At 41.2% G+C, this 15,690-nt stretch overlaps 1 protein-coding gene across 2 annotated transcripts; it reads right to left on the minus strand.

The window, feature by feature from the left end:
- Window positions 1-1,004: 1,004 nt before the first annotated feature.
- cunh17orf75 (chromosome unknown C17orf75 homolog) lies at window positions 1,005-15,011 on the minus strand. 2 transcript variants are annotated; one of them, XM_036589664.1, is made up of 10 exons: window positions 14,665-15,011; window positions 12,087-12,161; window positions 9,481-9,606; window positions 8,153-8,281; window positions 7,492-7,549; window positions 7,275-7,394; window positions 5,954-6,018; window positions 4,428-4,567; window positions 3,401-3,504; window positions 1,005-2,795 (listed from the first exon to the last, which is right to left on the minus strand). In XM_036589664.1, the coding sequence occupies exons 1-10, from the start codon at window positions 14,811-14,813 to the stop codon at window positions 2,577-2,579; spliced, it is 1,185 nt and encodes a 394-aa protein (XP_036445557.1). In that variant the 5' UTR covers window positions 14,814-15,011; the 3' UTR covers window positions 1,005-2,576. The 2 variants fall into 2 exon arrangements, with proteins under 2 accessions (XP_036445557.1, XP_036445558.1); XM_036589665.1 differs by lacking the exon at window positions 12,087-12,161.
- Window positions 15,012-15,690: the final 679 nt, after the last annotated feature.

Consider the following 15,690-nt stretch of genomic DNA (forward strand, 5'->3'; position numbering starts at 1 on the left):
TCATTAACAGTTCATGCATAAGTGGCACAACCACGGTGGACTGCTTTTAACATTAACAACTACACTATAGCTGAAGATTTTCAAAGCTGTGATTCAGTAATAGCTCATTTGTCTTATTTCATTAGTATTATTCAGTTAATCTACTGGACTGTTACATATTGCTGAGAATGATGAGGTACACATAAAGCTTGAGCAGTTGGTCAGTTCCAGTTCATCCTTTTTTACGGGATCTGCTCGGTCTTCACAAAATCAACAATCCTATTTCCCCCGATTCTAAACCAAACCAATAGAACTGGTCTCACGCAGTTGAGCTCCACATGTCAGCGTGATTTTCAGCGAGTGACCATCCTCACGCTGTGATTAGAGAAGGTGGTATTCAGTTATACCAGTTTTAGACTAGTTTAGCTTTTTAGTCTTAGCATCTGACTAGACTCTTGCTCCAGATTAGAAGATGAGCAAGTCTGAGACCCTGTTTACACCTGGATGTTTCTTGTGTCTCTCATATTGGGATTCTATCCGGTTGGAGATTGCAGAGGGTGCAGATTTGGACTGGAGTGGACGGGACCAACATCAGCTCACATACAGCAAAAAAACAAACCTGGAGCTGCTGGATTGTTGAACGCGTCTCACTGGCTGATCTAACACTGCATCCCAAATTACACACTGCTACACTCTTAGCAAAAAGGGTTCTACACAGTACCAAAAAAGGGTTCTTTGGCTTGATTAAAGGGTTCTTTGCATCATGAAATGGTTCTTCATTGATTGATGCAGTATGCACTGTAGATGGCTCTTTATAGAACCTTCTTGAAAATGGTTCTATATAAGGGTTCTTCTACTGTTACAATGTCAAGCTTGTAACCCCTTTGGGTGCTATATAGAACCCTTTCCAAACATTCTCCCCTCAGTCTGAAGAACGCTTTCATGATGCAAAAAACACTTTAATCATGCAAAGGGTTCTTTGAGTGTACATGGTTCTGTATGGAACCAATTTCTTACTAAAGAACCATCTTTTAGAGAGCATACTTCACCTCCTCAGTAGTGAGTGCACTGTTTTGCAGTTTGGAACGCAGGTGATGAAACACAGCAAGAAATCGGAGCTGTTTAGGTTCCAGCTTTCTTTGTCTGGGTGATAGTTAAACATAAAAAGGAAGAACTGTTAATAACTGTTATAGAATAAGTCAACAAACGATCATCGTACAGCAGAGAAGTGTTTATACTCCAGGACCGGTGCTTCCAGCTGTGTCACTACTGTCATAACAACAGCATTTAACAACATATATTTTGGTTGTAATTAGAGTTTTAAACTGTAATTGACAGCTATAAAACTGATTATCTGTCTAACTGTTATCCTGCAGCTGTTCTGCAACTCAACTATAAGCTTTTTTGATAACCACTCAACAAGCGTAAATTCAGGTGTGAGTGCACCTGTTTAAACCACATTTAAATTAATCAAAGCGCCGCCTGACGTTATACAAGTGTTAATACATCTGCCTCTGACCATCAAAACCCTCCTAGCACTGTGACTCCTCCCCCTGTTCTGCATAAAGGTAAAACTCCACCCACTGGACTGGCCCCACTAACCAGAGACGCCGCTGCTCCTTCAGTTCAGTTTAAGTCAGGAGTCTTCAGCAGCCCAGGCTCGTTAAAATAAAGCTCTAGTTTGATTAACCGTCACCTCGTCTCATCGTTATTCACCATTTTAGCACGTGGTTCACGACTGTGACGACTCATCAGAGAGGCTGCTCATTCTAAACAGCCGTCTTCCTGTAAACGTGGGTGTAAAGCCGGCGCAAGAAAACGAATAAACCACAGGCGATTGGTTGTTGTATGAGCTGATTTGCATATTATGTGCCACAAAGCAATCAGGTTTCAATCGGACTAACTGGAGACGCATTTGATAACCAAATGTAAAAGCATGTGGTTTAAATCTCATCCAGATACATGAAGCCACATGAAACAGCCAGGTGTAAACGAGGAACGTGTGGACCCTAAATGGTCCTTCATCAAAATGCCCCTCATAAATACACTGAGTTGCCAGTTTATTACAACATGCACTCATTGAACACATTTGAGCTGGGCGATATGGCAAAATTCCAATATTGCGATACTTCAAGAACTTTTCATGATACACGATATGTCAATGTTTATCTGATCAGTTGGACCAGAGAAAAAAGAGAAAGTAGTGCTACATTTTTAAAAATACTATCAAAAACTGTGAACACAGTGATTTTTTATCAATATTTGGGCACTAAATCCAGTTAAACGGGACTAATTTTGCTCTCTTTATAATGAAACATGCAGCTGGTCAGTGTTCTAAGTGTATTGTGACATAATTTATCATGATAACGATATATATTTGTCATATTGCCCAGCCCTAGATCATATAAGCACACTTATTAGGTAAAGTTGCCGACCACAGCACATCTATGGCTGCACAATGTATCCATCCTGTCCATCACTGCAAAGTGACCACTATAAGAGTGGCAGATATCAGGTGTACCTAAACTAGCAACTCAGTGTAATGGGCCGTGCACTCTGGTAGTAACCCTCTGCGGCCCCCCGCAGGCTGCGAGGTGTTACTGCACCGTGCCCACAGCCTGTTCGGCGAGGAACTCCTCCAGAACGCGGATGATGCTGCAGGCCTCGGGCAGGCCGCTGTGCTCGGCCCGAGCGTTCTGCAGCAAAACGTCTCCGTTCCCACAGCTCTGCAGGAAGAGACAGCAGCGGAACAGCGCATAGTGGCTCATCTCAGCCTGCCGGATAAACCGCTTCAGGTTGTTCATGTCCTGGATGGCCTAGACGGACAGACAGAAATCATTACACTGCAGCCACAGCAGACCACTGAAGCGTACTAGATTAATGTAGACCATTCCTCACATGCAGGCTGACCTCCGCCAACATCAGCCAAAGAAGAACTTCTCTTACTGCAGGTTTCATTAACTGGTTCTAGTAGACCATTTCAGATCACTGTTAATGGACCAACTCAGTCACCTCCTTGTTTCTACGCTCACTGTCCATTTTATCAGCTCCACTTACTATATAGGTGCACTTTGTAGACTGTAGCACTGCTGTGTCTGATCCACTCAGACCAGCACAACACACACTAACACACCACCACCACGTCAGTGTTACTGCAGTGCTGAGAATGACCCACCACCCAAATAGTACCTGCTCTGTGAGGGTCCATGGGGGTCCTGACCACTGAAGAACAGGGTAAAAGGGGGCTAACAAAGTATCAGAGAAACAGATGGACTACAGTCTGTAACTGTAGAACTACAAAGTGCACCTATATAGTAAGTGGAGCTGATAAAATGGACAATGAGCGTAGAAACAAGGAGGTGGTCAGAATGTTATGCCTGATCGGTGTATATATTATGTAGGCGCTGCTGTGGACATGAACCTTGAGTTTGAAGTTCTCCAGGATCTGGCGCAGAAGGAACGGGTTAAAGCGCTCGGCTGCGTTGATGAACGCCTGAATCCAGTCATCACAGAAGCGGTTGCTCACTGTAGAGGATACATTTTAAAGTGTTAGACACACAGAGTCAAACAGAATCAGGACTATGACAGGGGCAGGAAGTCAGTCCTAAAGGAAGCAAACTGTAAAATTTCTATTATTTATCTTTGAATTTCAAATCACACTACGGCGGCACAATGTCATCCGATCCGTGATCATGATTAGCAATAACGCTACATAATCATAAGGCTACACAACACATACATAAGCCTTTCATAACCACTGACGTGATGATTGTACTGAACTGGTTCAAAGTCAGAGATGAAACATTTGGGACCTTTAACTGATCTTGGACTTCAGACTAAAATCCTTTTGCTCTGAGTGACTCTAAACCTTAATTATGTTTATTTTATTAAAACTAATGATTAGAAATTCATTTTTGTCAGTACCAAAACAATCATAACTCTACCCAAACTTTATCAAGTGTTTCAGTAGTGACTGTTTCAGTAGTGACTGTTTCAGTGACAATTTTAGCTCTTTTTGAGCTCAGAAACTCCAGCAAGCACAGCTCTGAACAGCTGTTCACACAGAAAATCATCATATTTTACATTAAAACACTAAAAAGGGCTGAACTGCAGAAAATATGCCGATTCTTAATGTTCCACACTGATTTTCAGACTTTGGGACTCATTTACTTCAAAACAATGGGATCTAACTGCTCACCATGTGGCCATGAGGGACAGGGATGCAGCCTCACTTCCTGCTCTAAAATACAGGGGCGTGGCTAAAATAAGGCTCCACCTACTGACTAAAACTGTGTTTCGGTAGTGACATGAAAACATGGGACAGCATTTTTTTTCTTTAAAAATTAAACTTGATAAATCTGGACACCTCTCAATAAATAGTGCCCTATAAATGATGATTTTGTATATATTTAGCTTATTGCGTTTCAGGCGGTGGTGGAGATGCTGACCTGCGTTGGTGAAAGCTGGAGGGCTGCTGGCGCAGTCGATCAGCAGGTCAGTGGGCGAGTCTTCAGAGACGGTTTTGCACAGAGAGGCTGTTGAAGGCTCCTCCTGCACCAGACCCTGCAGACTCGCCGCTTTAATGAACCTACAAACAAATCACCTTTTTACATCCTGCTTTTATAATGTGGGTACACACTGAAATACATCCCAATTTCCAAAAAAGTTGGGACGCTGTGCAGAATGTAAATAAAACACAGAATGCAATCATTTACCTGATTTACATACCATATTTATAAAAGGAAAATACTACAAAAAGACAACAAATCAAATGTTGAAACTGAGAAATTTTATCATTTATGCCCATTTTGAATTTGACGCCAACAACACGTTCCAAAAAAGTTGGGACGGGGGCCTGTTTACCACTGTGTTTCATCACCTCTTCTTTAACAACACTCTGTAAGCGTTTGGGAACATGATTTCCAAAAAGAATTTCAAATGTTGATTTGTTGGACCACAGGACACTTTTCCACTGCCCCTCACTTAAATGAGCTCAGGCCCAGAGAAGGTGGCAGCATTTCTGGATCCTGTTTATGTGTAGATTCTTCTTTGCGTTTTAGAGTTTTAATTTGCATTTGTGGATGCAGTGATGAACTGTTTTCACAGACAGTGGTTTTCAGAAGTGTTTCTGAGCCCATGCAGTGATTTCCACTACAGAATCATGTCTGTTTTTAATGCAGTGCTGCCTGAGGGCCCAAAGATCACGGCCAGCAAATACTGGTTTTGGGCCTTGTCCCTCACATACAGAGATTTCTCCAGATTCTCTGAATCTTTTAATGATATTATGTACCGTAGATGATGAAAAGCAGAAGTTCTTTGATATTTTATGTTGAGAAATGTTATTCTTGAATTGTTGCTCTATTTGATGGTGCAGTCTTTCACAGAGTGGTGAACCCCTCCTCATCTTTACTTCTGAAAGACTCCGCCTCTCTGAGATGCTTTTTAATACCCAGTCATGTTACTGACCTGATGCCAATCAACCACCAGGTGTTTTTTTTCAGCATTACAAAACTTTACCAGCCTTTTCTTGCCCCCGTCCCAACTTTTTTGGAACGTGTTGTTGGCATCAGATTCAAAGTGGGTGTATATTTTTCAAAAATCAATAAAATCTCACTTTCAACGTTTAATTTGTTGTCTTTGTACCATTTTCAATGAAATATAGGATTTAAATTATTTGCACATCATTGCATTTTGTTTTTATTTACATTTTGCACCGCGTCCCAACTTTTTTGGAAATGGGGTTGTACCTCATTGTGGGTTTATTTAAGGTTTATTATACTTCTTGCAATGTAATCAGTACCAACTGTGGACTTCTGTTGTTTGATATCTGTGTGCACTGAATGGAGCGATGTGTTGTACTGTTGCACTCCTAGTCTTAAAGTGCTGTGGTTATTTTTCATCATATTGCCCCCTCTTAGTTATTTAAAGTACTCAATATCTGAATATGAGGACTGAATAAGCTGTGTTTCATTACCTCGCCACATCTGTCTTGGTCCTCTCATCTGCTCCGGTGACCTCTACATGAGTGTGACTCAAAGCCTGCAAAAGAAATCAGAGAGTCGTCCACACCAGACATGCTCATCTCACAATCCCCAGACCAGGTGTGATGAAAAGTGCACTGATACTTCAAGTGATTAGGCTGGCCAGCAGGGGGTGACTGAGTTGATCTTCTAGTGCCCTCTAGTGGCCACATAACGTAAAGCAACATGTACATCTTTAAATCACCCACCATCTTAAAGCAGGAATTTCTGCTACTGATCGAATTTTGCACTCAGACACTAAAGCACTCAATAAAGCAGCACGGAGACTGCACTGTAAACAAACACATATCCAAAGAGGGCTGGGACGGCCACATCTGTGTTCGTGAGAAGAAGAAATGTGTCATCATCATTTAAATAGTAAGTGTTCTGCGTACGTCGTTTGGTGAAACATTTGAAATTGACACAGAAAATAAAGTAAGAAGTGCAACTTTAAATTAGTCAATTAATATTGACTGCAAACTGAATAATTCATTATGTAATTACAGTCCTATTGAAAAATCAGAGACTCCTCATTAATTTACCTTCCTTTTAAACTGCCTTTAAATACAAGTTTACAATATATATATTACATATATATATTAAAAAAAGAACAAGGGACTGACCACCCCAGAGTCCAGACCTCAACACCACTGAATGTGTTTGATTGCTTCAGAAAATGATCAACCAGCTTCTAAGACTGAACTTTGGAGGTGTGTCTGCAGATTCTTTGAGGAACTGAAAGTGAGTCTCCTGAAAAGAATGGAGGCTGGAATAAAGGGAAAGAGTGACTCACTGACTCACACAGCTGAGATTTAATTATTATGGATTCTGTGTAATTTATTTTATGTTTACTTTATGTTTAACAGGGCTACAACTAATGATTGCTTTCATTGTTGATTATTTTCTCAATTAATCAATACGTTTGGCCTCTAAAATGTCAGAAAATGGTAAATGTTGGTATTTGGTATTCACTTAGTCATTCACTTCATTTCATAGAGGAGTGAAGAAACTTAAATTTAAGAATCCAAATCAGAGAATTTACTTTTTCCTTTTAAAAAATAACTCAATCCAATTAATTTATTATCAAAATAGTTGTAGATTAATTTAATAGTTGACGATTAATCGATTATTCGTTGCAGCTCTAATGTTAAATGGCCATTTTGACTGAAAACGAAATGACTGAAGGGTCTCTGACTTTCGCACAGTGCTGTACATTTGAATAATTGTGTCAGCTACACTGTAAGTAACAGTGACGCTAAACCAGGCTTCTCTTACGGCGTAGAGGAGATAGCTGATGTTAGTCTGGACCAGCTGCACCACTCTGTGGATGTGCATGACTGACTCCTCGTACCAGCGGCTCAGGTACGGCCGGACCTCCGACTCCAGATTCTGCATCTAGCACAAGTACACAACCAGCATTAAGACAGCAGTGTTCAACAACAGAGTCCTAAACTGAGGAATAATCGAGGCTATTATCGAAAACTCATCTTACTTCTGGAGTCAGGCTGCTCTGCAGGCCTTGGACGTATTTATCCAGCTCAATTCTGAACGTTGAAGTTGATTAAAGAAATTCACCAACCAGTTTTTGAGACTGATTATTAGAAATTGACTACCGCAAGTTTAGGGTCACTTATTTCACTTATATGAAACCAGTTTCTCTGAAGATGTGTGTGTAGAATGATTCTGTGATGAAACTAATTTCTTTCTAAGTCTCAGTCAGTTTGTATGAAGCTGTAAAACTGAAGATGTTTTGATAAAATGAGCTGTGATTCATGATATCTGATAAATCTGCATTGAGAATGAACTGATAAAGAAACTGACAATGCCTCATATTTGAAAACCCATAACCAAAATCTCACTAATAATCAGAGTTTTTACAATAAACAGAAAATTATAGCTTATTATATAAGAACTCTTACATATTTTTTACCATGCTCTAACATTACATTGTTCCCAAAATACTGTAAACTGTGAATAAAGTGTTGGTTTAAGCTTTGATGTCTAGTTTACAGCATTTCAGTCTACACTGTATGAGTTATTATTAAATAACAGTTATTATGACTCTTTTGAGCAGTAGTGTATTCCTAAAAGAGAGCATCGTAAAGAGGAATAACTCCACACAGCTGATGATCGGTCAGTGAGGTTGAGGATATAAGTTCAGGCCCTTCTCTGAGCCCCCGAGGAGGCAGACCACCCAGCCGTTGCCGTCTGCCTCTGGCTGTTCTGGAGACCTCTCCTGCTCCAGGAGACAGCAGTAGCAGCCCACCGCCTGCTCAGGAACACTGCAGAACATAGAGGCTCTGGGTTAGAACAGGATCACACCTAAAGAAGCTCAATACTGAACTGTTCATTCTTTTATTCTTTCTTTATTGCCTCAGACGCTGTTTAAAGGGAGTCTGTCGTCTTCCTGTTACTCCTTGCGTCATAAACAAGACTGAAAAACACTAGAGGGCACCTGCGAGCAAGTCCTCAGTGGGGGTGAATGAAGCTAAACAGCTAAAAACAAAAAATTAAACATTAGCATTACTGCCACTGAGCGCTGACTGGGCAGCATTACTGCCACTGATCGCTGACTGGGTAGCATTACTGCCACTGAGCGCTGACTGGGCAGCATTACTGCCACTGAGCGCTGACTGGGCAGCATTACTGCCACTGAGCGCTGACTGGGCAGCATTACTGCCACTGAGCGTTGATTGGGTAGCATTACTGCCACTGAGCGTTGATTGGGTAGCATTACTGCCACTGAGCGCTGATTGGGTAGCATTACTGCCACTGAGCGCTGATTGGGCAGCATTAGTGCCACTGAGTGCTGAGTGGGCAGCATGCTGGCAGCACCAGCTGTACGCACGTTCAAACGTTGGCTAGTTGTAACAAGAGTTTACAAGGTTCAGATTTAATCAAACCGGGTTGCACCACATAAACTAGTTTTTTAATGTTGAGCTTACTAGTTCCTACACATTCACACCTCCCTCATCAGGTTTAGGTGTTATGGAAACCAATTTTAAGCACACAGAGAGAACAAAGACCAAAAACAGGGTTAACGAAGCTAAAAACACCAGCTGCTGTGCTATGATTGTACTTACAGCTCTAAACATCACCCTGGTTTGAAGCCAACACCCACGGCTGCTGTTAGCCAGAAACTGTTGTTTATGAAAGCTGCGTTTTTGTTTGTCCCAAAAAAATATTAAAGAATAAACAGACGATGGCAACAGGTGTTCAGTTTCACTTGTACACAAAGATCTTTTCTATACTGGATAGTTAAAAAATGCTGCCAAAGTATTTTGTATTTATTGTATTTATAGGTTCTGCACATGTCCAGAACATTTTAGTTAGTTGTTACTAGGTAAAGCAAGGATTTGTGGAGCAACCAAATTTATCAAAAGGGCAGTTTTAAACTAGTGTTAACCAAGGACACACAAACTTTAGTACAGCTCAGTCCAGGACTGCCCTAAGTGACCGTGGGTGTGGGGGGGTGGTATACCTGAGCTCCACCGTGGCGATGTTGCCCATTCCCCCCAGCAGGGCTCCTTTACTCAGCCTGCGGGAGATGTAGCTTCGCAGCTCGGGCTCCGCCTCGGCGGGCAGGCTGGAGTCCAGCAGGGTCAGGCTATAAGAAACGGCAATTCAGTTACTATGGAGATCACCAAACAGGAAGCAGCCGGTGAGAAGACGGACAGTTAAGCAGTTAATGAAGCGCTGATGAGAACAACGGACAGTCACAGAGCACACGACAGCAGCAGAATCAGTCACACCACTGAAGCCCCACATTCAGAGACAGCGGTCTGTCCATTTTCACCTTTATATGGATTTACACCAGAGCTGTCACTATCAATCACATTAATAATCAGTTAATCAGAGTCTTAAAGCTACAGAGTCTTTCAATACTGCTACACAAAGTACTCATGCTATTTATTGCATGAACACACTGGAGAGTAATTATTTACTTGTTCAGAAAACACTAATATTACAGTAAGTACATAAAACATTAATAAGTATTGATCTTATGCATGGCACTGTGTTCGTTTAATTTCTAATTATTATCCAACAGCTGGTTTATCTAATCAATATTTCATCAAGTTAAATCAGACGCTGCTGATGGAGTTTAATGACTCCATGTGAGCTCTGAAGGCATCCAGAAACTTTGCTCATAAGACATTAACTACTATTAAAAATTAACTTTTTCTTTTTAATGTTTTATTATGTTTGTCAGTTTTATGTTTACTTGTATATATTCTAATATGGTGATTTTATAAGCATAAACACACTTATAGCCAAGATAAATGCTCTGAAACAATGTGCTTAGACTGTATATGTGACTATGTCACAACAAAATGAACAAATAACAGGCTCTGCTTTTTTCTGTTTGGGAATTTTAGGGCTTTGCGATTTCTGTGATGCAAAGAACACAGACAAAATCCTGGAGCAAATACAAATCAACACTAGAAATCTCTGAGCATATTAATCGCTTTGTGTAATTTGTCCTTATATCGTCCAGATATGTTTACATATGTTTTAGCGAATGTTATTTTCCGCACAAACCCTGCCGAACATATTTCAGCACTTCAGCAGGACTGAATACCCTACCCTCAAGCACTCATTTTACTTCATCCACTCTTTAAATGAAACTGAAACTGGCTGAGGGGTCAAGCACTCATGAGATCCTGCTGGTGTGGGTTCACTCCAAGTCAGGCACACAAATCCACTTACAGCACCCCCTTGTGGAATATCTAAGTCTGCACTAAGTGAGTGAGAGCCATTCGTTACACCCTGAACTTTTTCTGCTGCTACTGAATGTTATTTAAATCAAATGTTTCAGTATTTTCTTCATATAAAAACACATACAGTGATTCACTGTTGCTTGTATTGTATAGTATTTTTTACACCTTCTCATAGACAGAAACCCAAACATTAAGAAGAGCCATTTTGTCCTTTCAACAAAAATCAAGACACCTTGGGGAACATTTTATGACCATTTTACTGGTGTAACGTTTTACCATCCTGGCTGTAAATATGTCTCAGTATGTGCTGATGTGCTGGTATAGACTAAAAATATAATATAAACAAAAACACAGACTCACTTTGCTCTGCTTTAAGCTTTAGCTCAGCTATAGCTGCATTTCTCTTGCATCTTCTCCTTCAAAATTTCCTGTTCCACCTTAAATGGTGCAGCAGTTACATTCTGATGCTTCAGGTACCATTTAAGGTGGAACGGGAAAATTCAAACAAAGTTAGCGAATAAGAAACCGACTTCAGCTTCGCGACTTTTTAGTGTTTGTCAGTTTCTCACTGCAGATTAAACGTATCAGGAAACCAGCTGGAGGGATTATAAACACAAATCAGTCCATTCGCCTCCAAATTATCGATGTTCATCTTAAATCTCTCTCTTTGCCGTTTCGTTAGCCACCAGCTAGGCGAGACTATTGTCTGTGTTGCTATGGTGACCAGCAGTCTGTGCTGATCTTCAGGGTTAAAGGGTGAATCAGCAGTTCTACATTAACTCCAGAGTTTAAGACCATTTATTGTTAAACTGTGTTGAACGATCAGCAGAGCTTTATTTTACTGTAAAGGAGGATTATTTTATTTTTACCTACAAATCTAATTCAGCTGTGGAGCCACAACAGGACAGTAAAAGAGCTGTGTGTTGCTCTGGAGCCGCCTGTTGGCGACCCCTGTCATAGACATAGAGCAAAAATCCAAAATATACAAATTAAAAAAATATTACTTTAGAGGAAAAAAAAAAACAATTAGGAAAAACATGAGAGGTTAATATAAAATTGCCAACCAAATAATGCAAATTCATAAAGAAGGGAACTTTTAACTACTTTTTTTGGGAAATTAACTTTTTTTTTGGCAATCAATTAATAGTGACAGCCCTAATTGACTCTACAGAGCTTTACACACTCCAAGACTGAAGAACACCTTCATGTGGGCTACAGGGTGAAGATGAAGACTGGAGAAGAAAGTCAGTCAGAGCAGATCGGTGGGTTAGGCACATCGTGAGCAGCCCGAGACGATGAAAAAGCGACAGAAACACCTGTTTAGTTTAGAGGACACAAACACTGAAAACCACAGAACGAACCGTTTTACCTAAAGTCATCCTGACTGGTAGTGGAGTCGGCCCGTCTTTGGCTCCAGGCTACATTTTCTTCAGAAGACTCAGATCTGGACAGTTAATAATGTGCTCAACACTTCAGTCACAAGAACGACGGAGAAGAAAAAGTGTTTATATATTTCTGGGTTTCTGTATTAGATTCTCAATCAATACAGTAACTCAGAAAAATAAAGTGCCCAGCTGTACGAACACTGGATGTACACTACATGTCCAGAAGGATCAAGACAACACTTAGAATCAGTGGACTCTACTTTAAAGGGGCAACCCGGCCTTAAACTAGCAGTTGATGTGCACTGCATCCCTCAGCCTCGTTAGTCTGACGTGATTTTGCCCGTCAGCGTTCTCTCACTACAATACCCAGCATGCCTGTGGGCTAAATCCTGACTGTTAGCCCCTGATATAGAGGCTGTGGTGCTAACTAGCATTAGTGATCCTTTGTTAAAGGAAGAAATAACCCTCTGGGGTCGGAGGGCATTTTCTTTATAGTTGCATATCTTCTTAAATTTGCCTTTAACGCTTTAAAATCATTACAGACTAAGGCTTTTGTTTCCGTAACTACAGCGACTTCAATGAAAACTGGCTATGCTATTCTCAGACTATAGAAGTGTGTAATAAAACTTTGGGCCTGCCAGTGGGCTCTGGCCATTTATGGGGTCAAAGGCTCTTCATATATCATGATCCTCATATGTTTCATATCTAAATGCTCCGTTATCTTCATCACTACTTTCCAAAAACCGCTGCAGCAGCTTCAGCAGCTGTAAACTCTCTGCACGCCGTTTCACATGAGTCTCCGATGTGGACTGAATGAAGAATGAAGGGTTTCCGGCATGATGGTCAGTCCTTACTGATTTCCTGAGTGTCCATTGGTCAGTTTCACACACAATGTAGACGGACACACCAATCCACCAGTTCCACATGGTGAGAGGCAGATGACGTGTATCTCAGCCCCTCTTCATAGGCTCATAACTCCGGATGTGGCTCACATATGATCTCGCGCCGAACATCAGTACCTGACCTCACTAATGCTCAATCAAATCCTCACCACAATGTTCCAACATCTACTGTAAAGCCTTCCCTGAAGATTAGAGGCTGTTACTGCAGGACAAACTCACTATGAACATCCTTCATTTCAGAAGAAACACTGGAGTCTACAGACTTTTGGACATGTAGTGTAGCCAGTCTGTGGAGGAAAAGCCATAAACGGACCGTATGGACCAGCGTTTTGTGTTTGTCATCTAGTACAGGACAAGAGCTGGGAAACATCAGAGATATTAATATGCATTAACTATATTTCTTATGCTGCCACAGCACAGAGGCTTATCACTGACTGAAAGGGGAACTCCACCAATCTTTTACAATTTCTGCATATTACAGTGGATGAGATGTAACAGAGCATTTCACACCAAACTAACTACATCTTAACTGTTTAATTATGGAGAATAAAATAAAATAAAAAAACAACAGTGGCATTCCCCTATTTCCTTTGGGAACAGTTCTTCAGACTGATGGAGAATGTGTATATATTTCGAAAACATTCTATCTAAAACCTTATATAAGCACAAAAAAAGGTTCTGCTATTGTTATGATGTCAAGCTTGTATCAATAGAAAAACCCTTTTTGGTGGTATAGAGAACCAACCATCAATCTGAAAAAACATTTCACCATGCAAAGAACTATTTAAGCATGCAAATGGTTCTATATAGAATTCATAGTTTTAAACCAAGTTTTTTTTTGTATTGTATACAGAACACATGTGCTACTATAATGATGGACAGACCCAAAGTTTTTGTCTAGTTAAAAGATTAAGATGTAAACAGAGCGGTTCAGAGTGGTTCAGAGTGGTTCAGAGCGGTTTGGTGTGAAACGCTCCGTTCTAGAGAAACTTACAGAGTCAGAACTGTTCACAGTGGTGGTGATAGGAACCAGACGTCCACCTCTAAAAGCTCCCTCACAGAAAATTACTACATGAAATGGTTATGAATTCACTGCCTGATGACTGAGACACTGTTTCATGATAATTTGAGAAGATTTCAATCATATTTAGTCCGCAAAGAAAGCTTATTATTTCAGATTTTCCTCTATTTTCCATCATCAACATTCCATATAAACTCAGAAGACTCGTGTAGGTTCACTGGTGGTTCTGGATAGTAAATAAAATGTCTATATTTGTGTTGTAGTCATGGCGACCCCTGGTTCCTATCACCACCACTGTAAAGACATCCGTACCATCTCACACCAAACCTCTCTGAATCACTCTGTTTACACCTCACACACTGAATTATGGGGCAATTTTGAAAAATCAGTGGAGTTCCCCTTTAAGCACGGAATGGTTTTCAATAGAACAGCTGTCTTTTCTAAGTAACCCATGCAGCACCTTTTTATTCAAGTATGTAGGATCATGCACCTTAACGTACTCGAATTTCCCAGTCCACCTTAAGTGGTGCAGCAGTTAGGCTCCAGCGCCAGAACGAAACTGCTGAACCATTTAAGGTGGAACGGGAAAATTCGAACGAGAAGCAGCCGAACAGGACGGTAACCTATGAAACGTCTCACCTGGTGTTCTGATAGTAATATATGGAGTAGTAAGAGCTGATGTGCTGGGTCTTCGGACTGTAGGCGGTCAGTTCCTCACTGTCGAAGTCCGCGTCCTTCTCCTCCACATCTATAGACTCCTGGAAGGAGGAGGTCTGAGAGGTAAACATCGCCCTCCAGGCGCTGAAACTGATCAATAATCAGAGGATTCGCGCTGCGGATGCGCTCAGTTGACGCGTCAGCCTTTTACGATCTAGACAGTCATCAATGAGGCGAACCAGTTAACCAGTTTAATCAAACACAGCGGCTCTTAGTGAGCGGCTCGCTGTCATATGGCTAACTATGTCCAGCCTGACGACGGGGTGGAAGGGGACGGCGCATGCGCACTCGGACCTGCGCCGATCTTCATCTCATCGCGCATCAGTGCGCATGACATACAGATCAGATCATGGCGGACGGTAAGACCAGAGAACCTGCAGAGAGGAGAATTCCCACTCTGTAATGTCTTCCGGGTTTCTCAGAAGCTAGAGGGCGCTCCCGAGCGAGTCCAAAATGAATGGGTTGATATGGAGCATCTGAGCAAAATCATAGTTTATAAATGTTTAAACATTTTAACGTAAAAGAATTCATTCATTTCCTGAACACAGAGCAGCATAAAACATTTTAACACCACTGTTATATTTTTAAGAGCTTTTAAACTCGGCGCCTCATGTACGTTCATGACGTCAGTGAGCGTAAACAGCCAATGAGATGCTCCACTCGCCAACCAATCAGCACTCAGTAGCAGTAATGCCAACCAATCAGTGCTCAGTAGCAGTAATGCTAACCAATCAGCACTCAGTAGCAGTAATGCTAACCAATCAGTGCTCAGTAGCAGTAATGCTAACCAATCAGTGTTCAGTAGCAGTAATGCTAACCAATCAGCTCTCAGTAGCAGTAATGCTAACCAATCAGCACTCAGTAGCAGTAATGCTAATCAATCAGCGCTCAGTAGCAGTAATGCTAACCAATCAGCACTCAGTAGCAGTAATGCTAACCCATCAGCAC

Source organism: Colossoma macropomum, unplaced genomic scaffold, assembly GCF_904425465.1.
Source record: "Colossoma macropomum unplaced genomic scaffold, Colossoma_macropomum, whole genome shotgun sequence".
Lineage (NCBI taxonomy): Eukaryota > Metazoa > Chordata > Actinopteri > Characiformes > Serrasalmidae > Colossoma > Colossoma macropomum.

Excerpts from the sequence above, each read along its gene's own strand:
- cunh17orf75 (XM_036589664.1), bottom strand. The coding sequence starts at position 14,813 with ATGTTTACCTCTCAGACCTCCTCCTTCCAGGAGTCTATAGATGTGGAG. Across the intron at positions 9,607-12,086 it reads ACCAGTCAGGATGACTTTAG|CCTGACCCTGCTGGACTCCA; the intron begins GTAAAACGGTTC and ends CGTTTCTTATAG. Across the intron at positions 2,796-3,400 it reads TGGAGAACTTCAAACTCAAG|GCCATCCAGGACATGAACAA; the intron begins GTTCATGTCCAC and ends CTGTCCGTCTAG.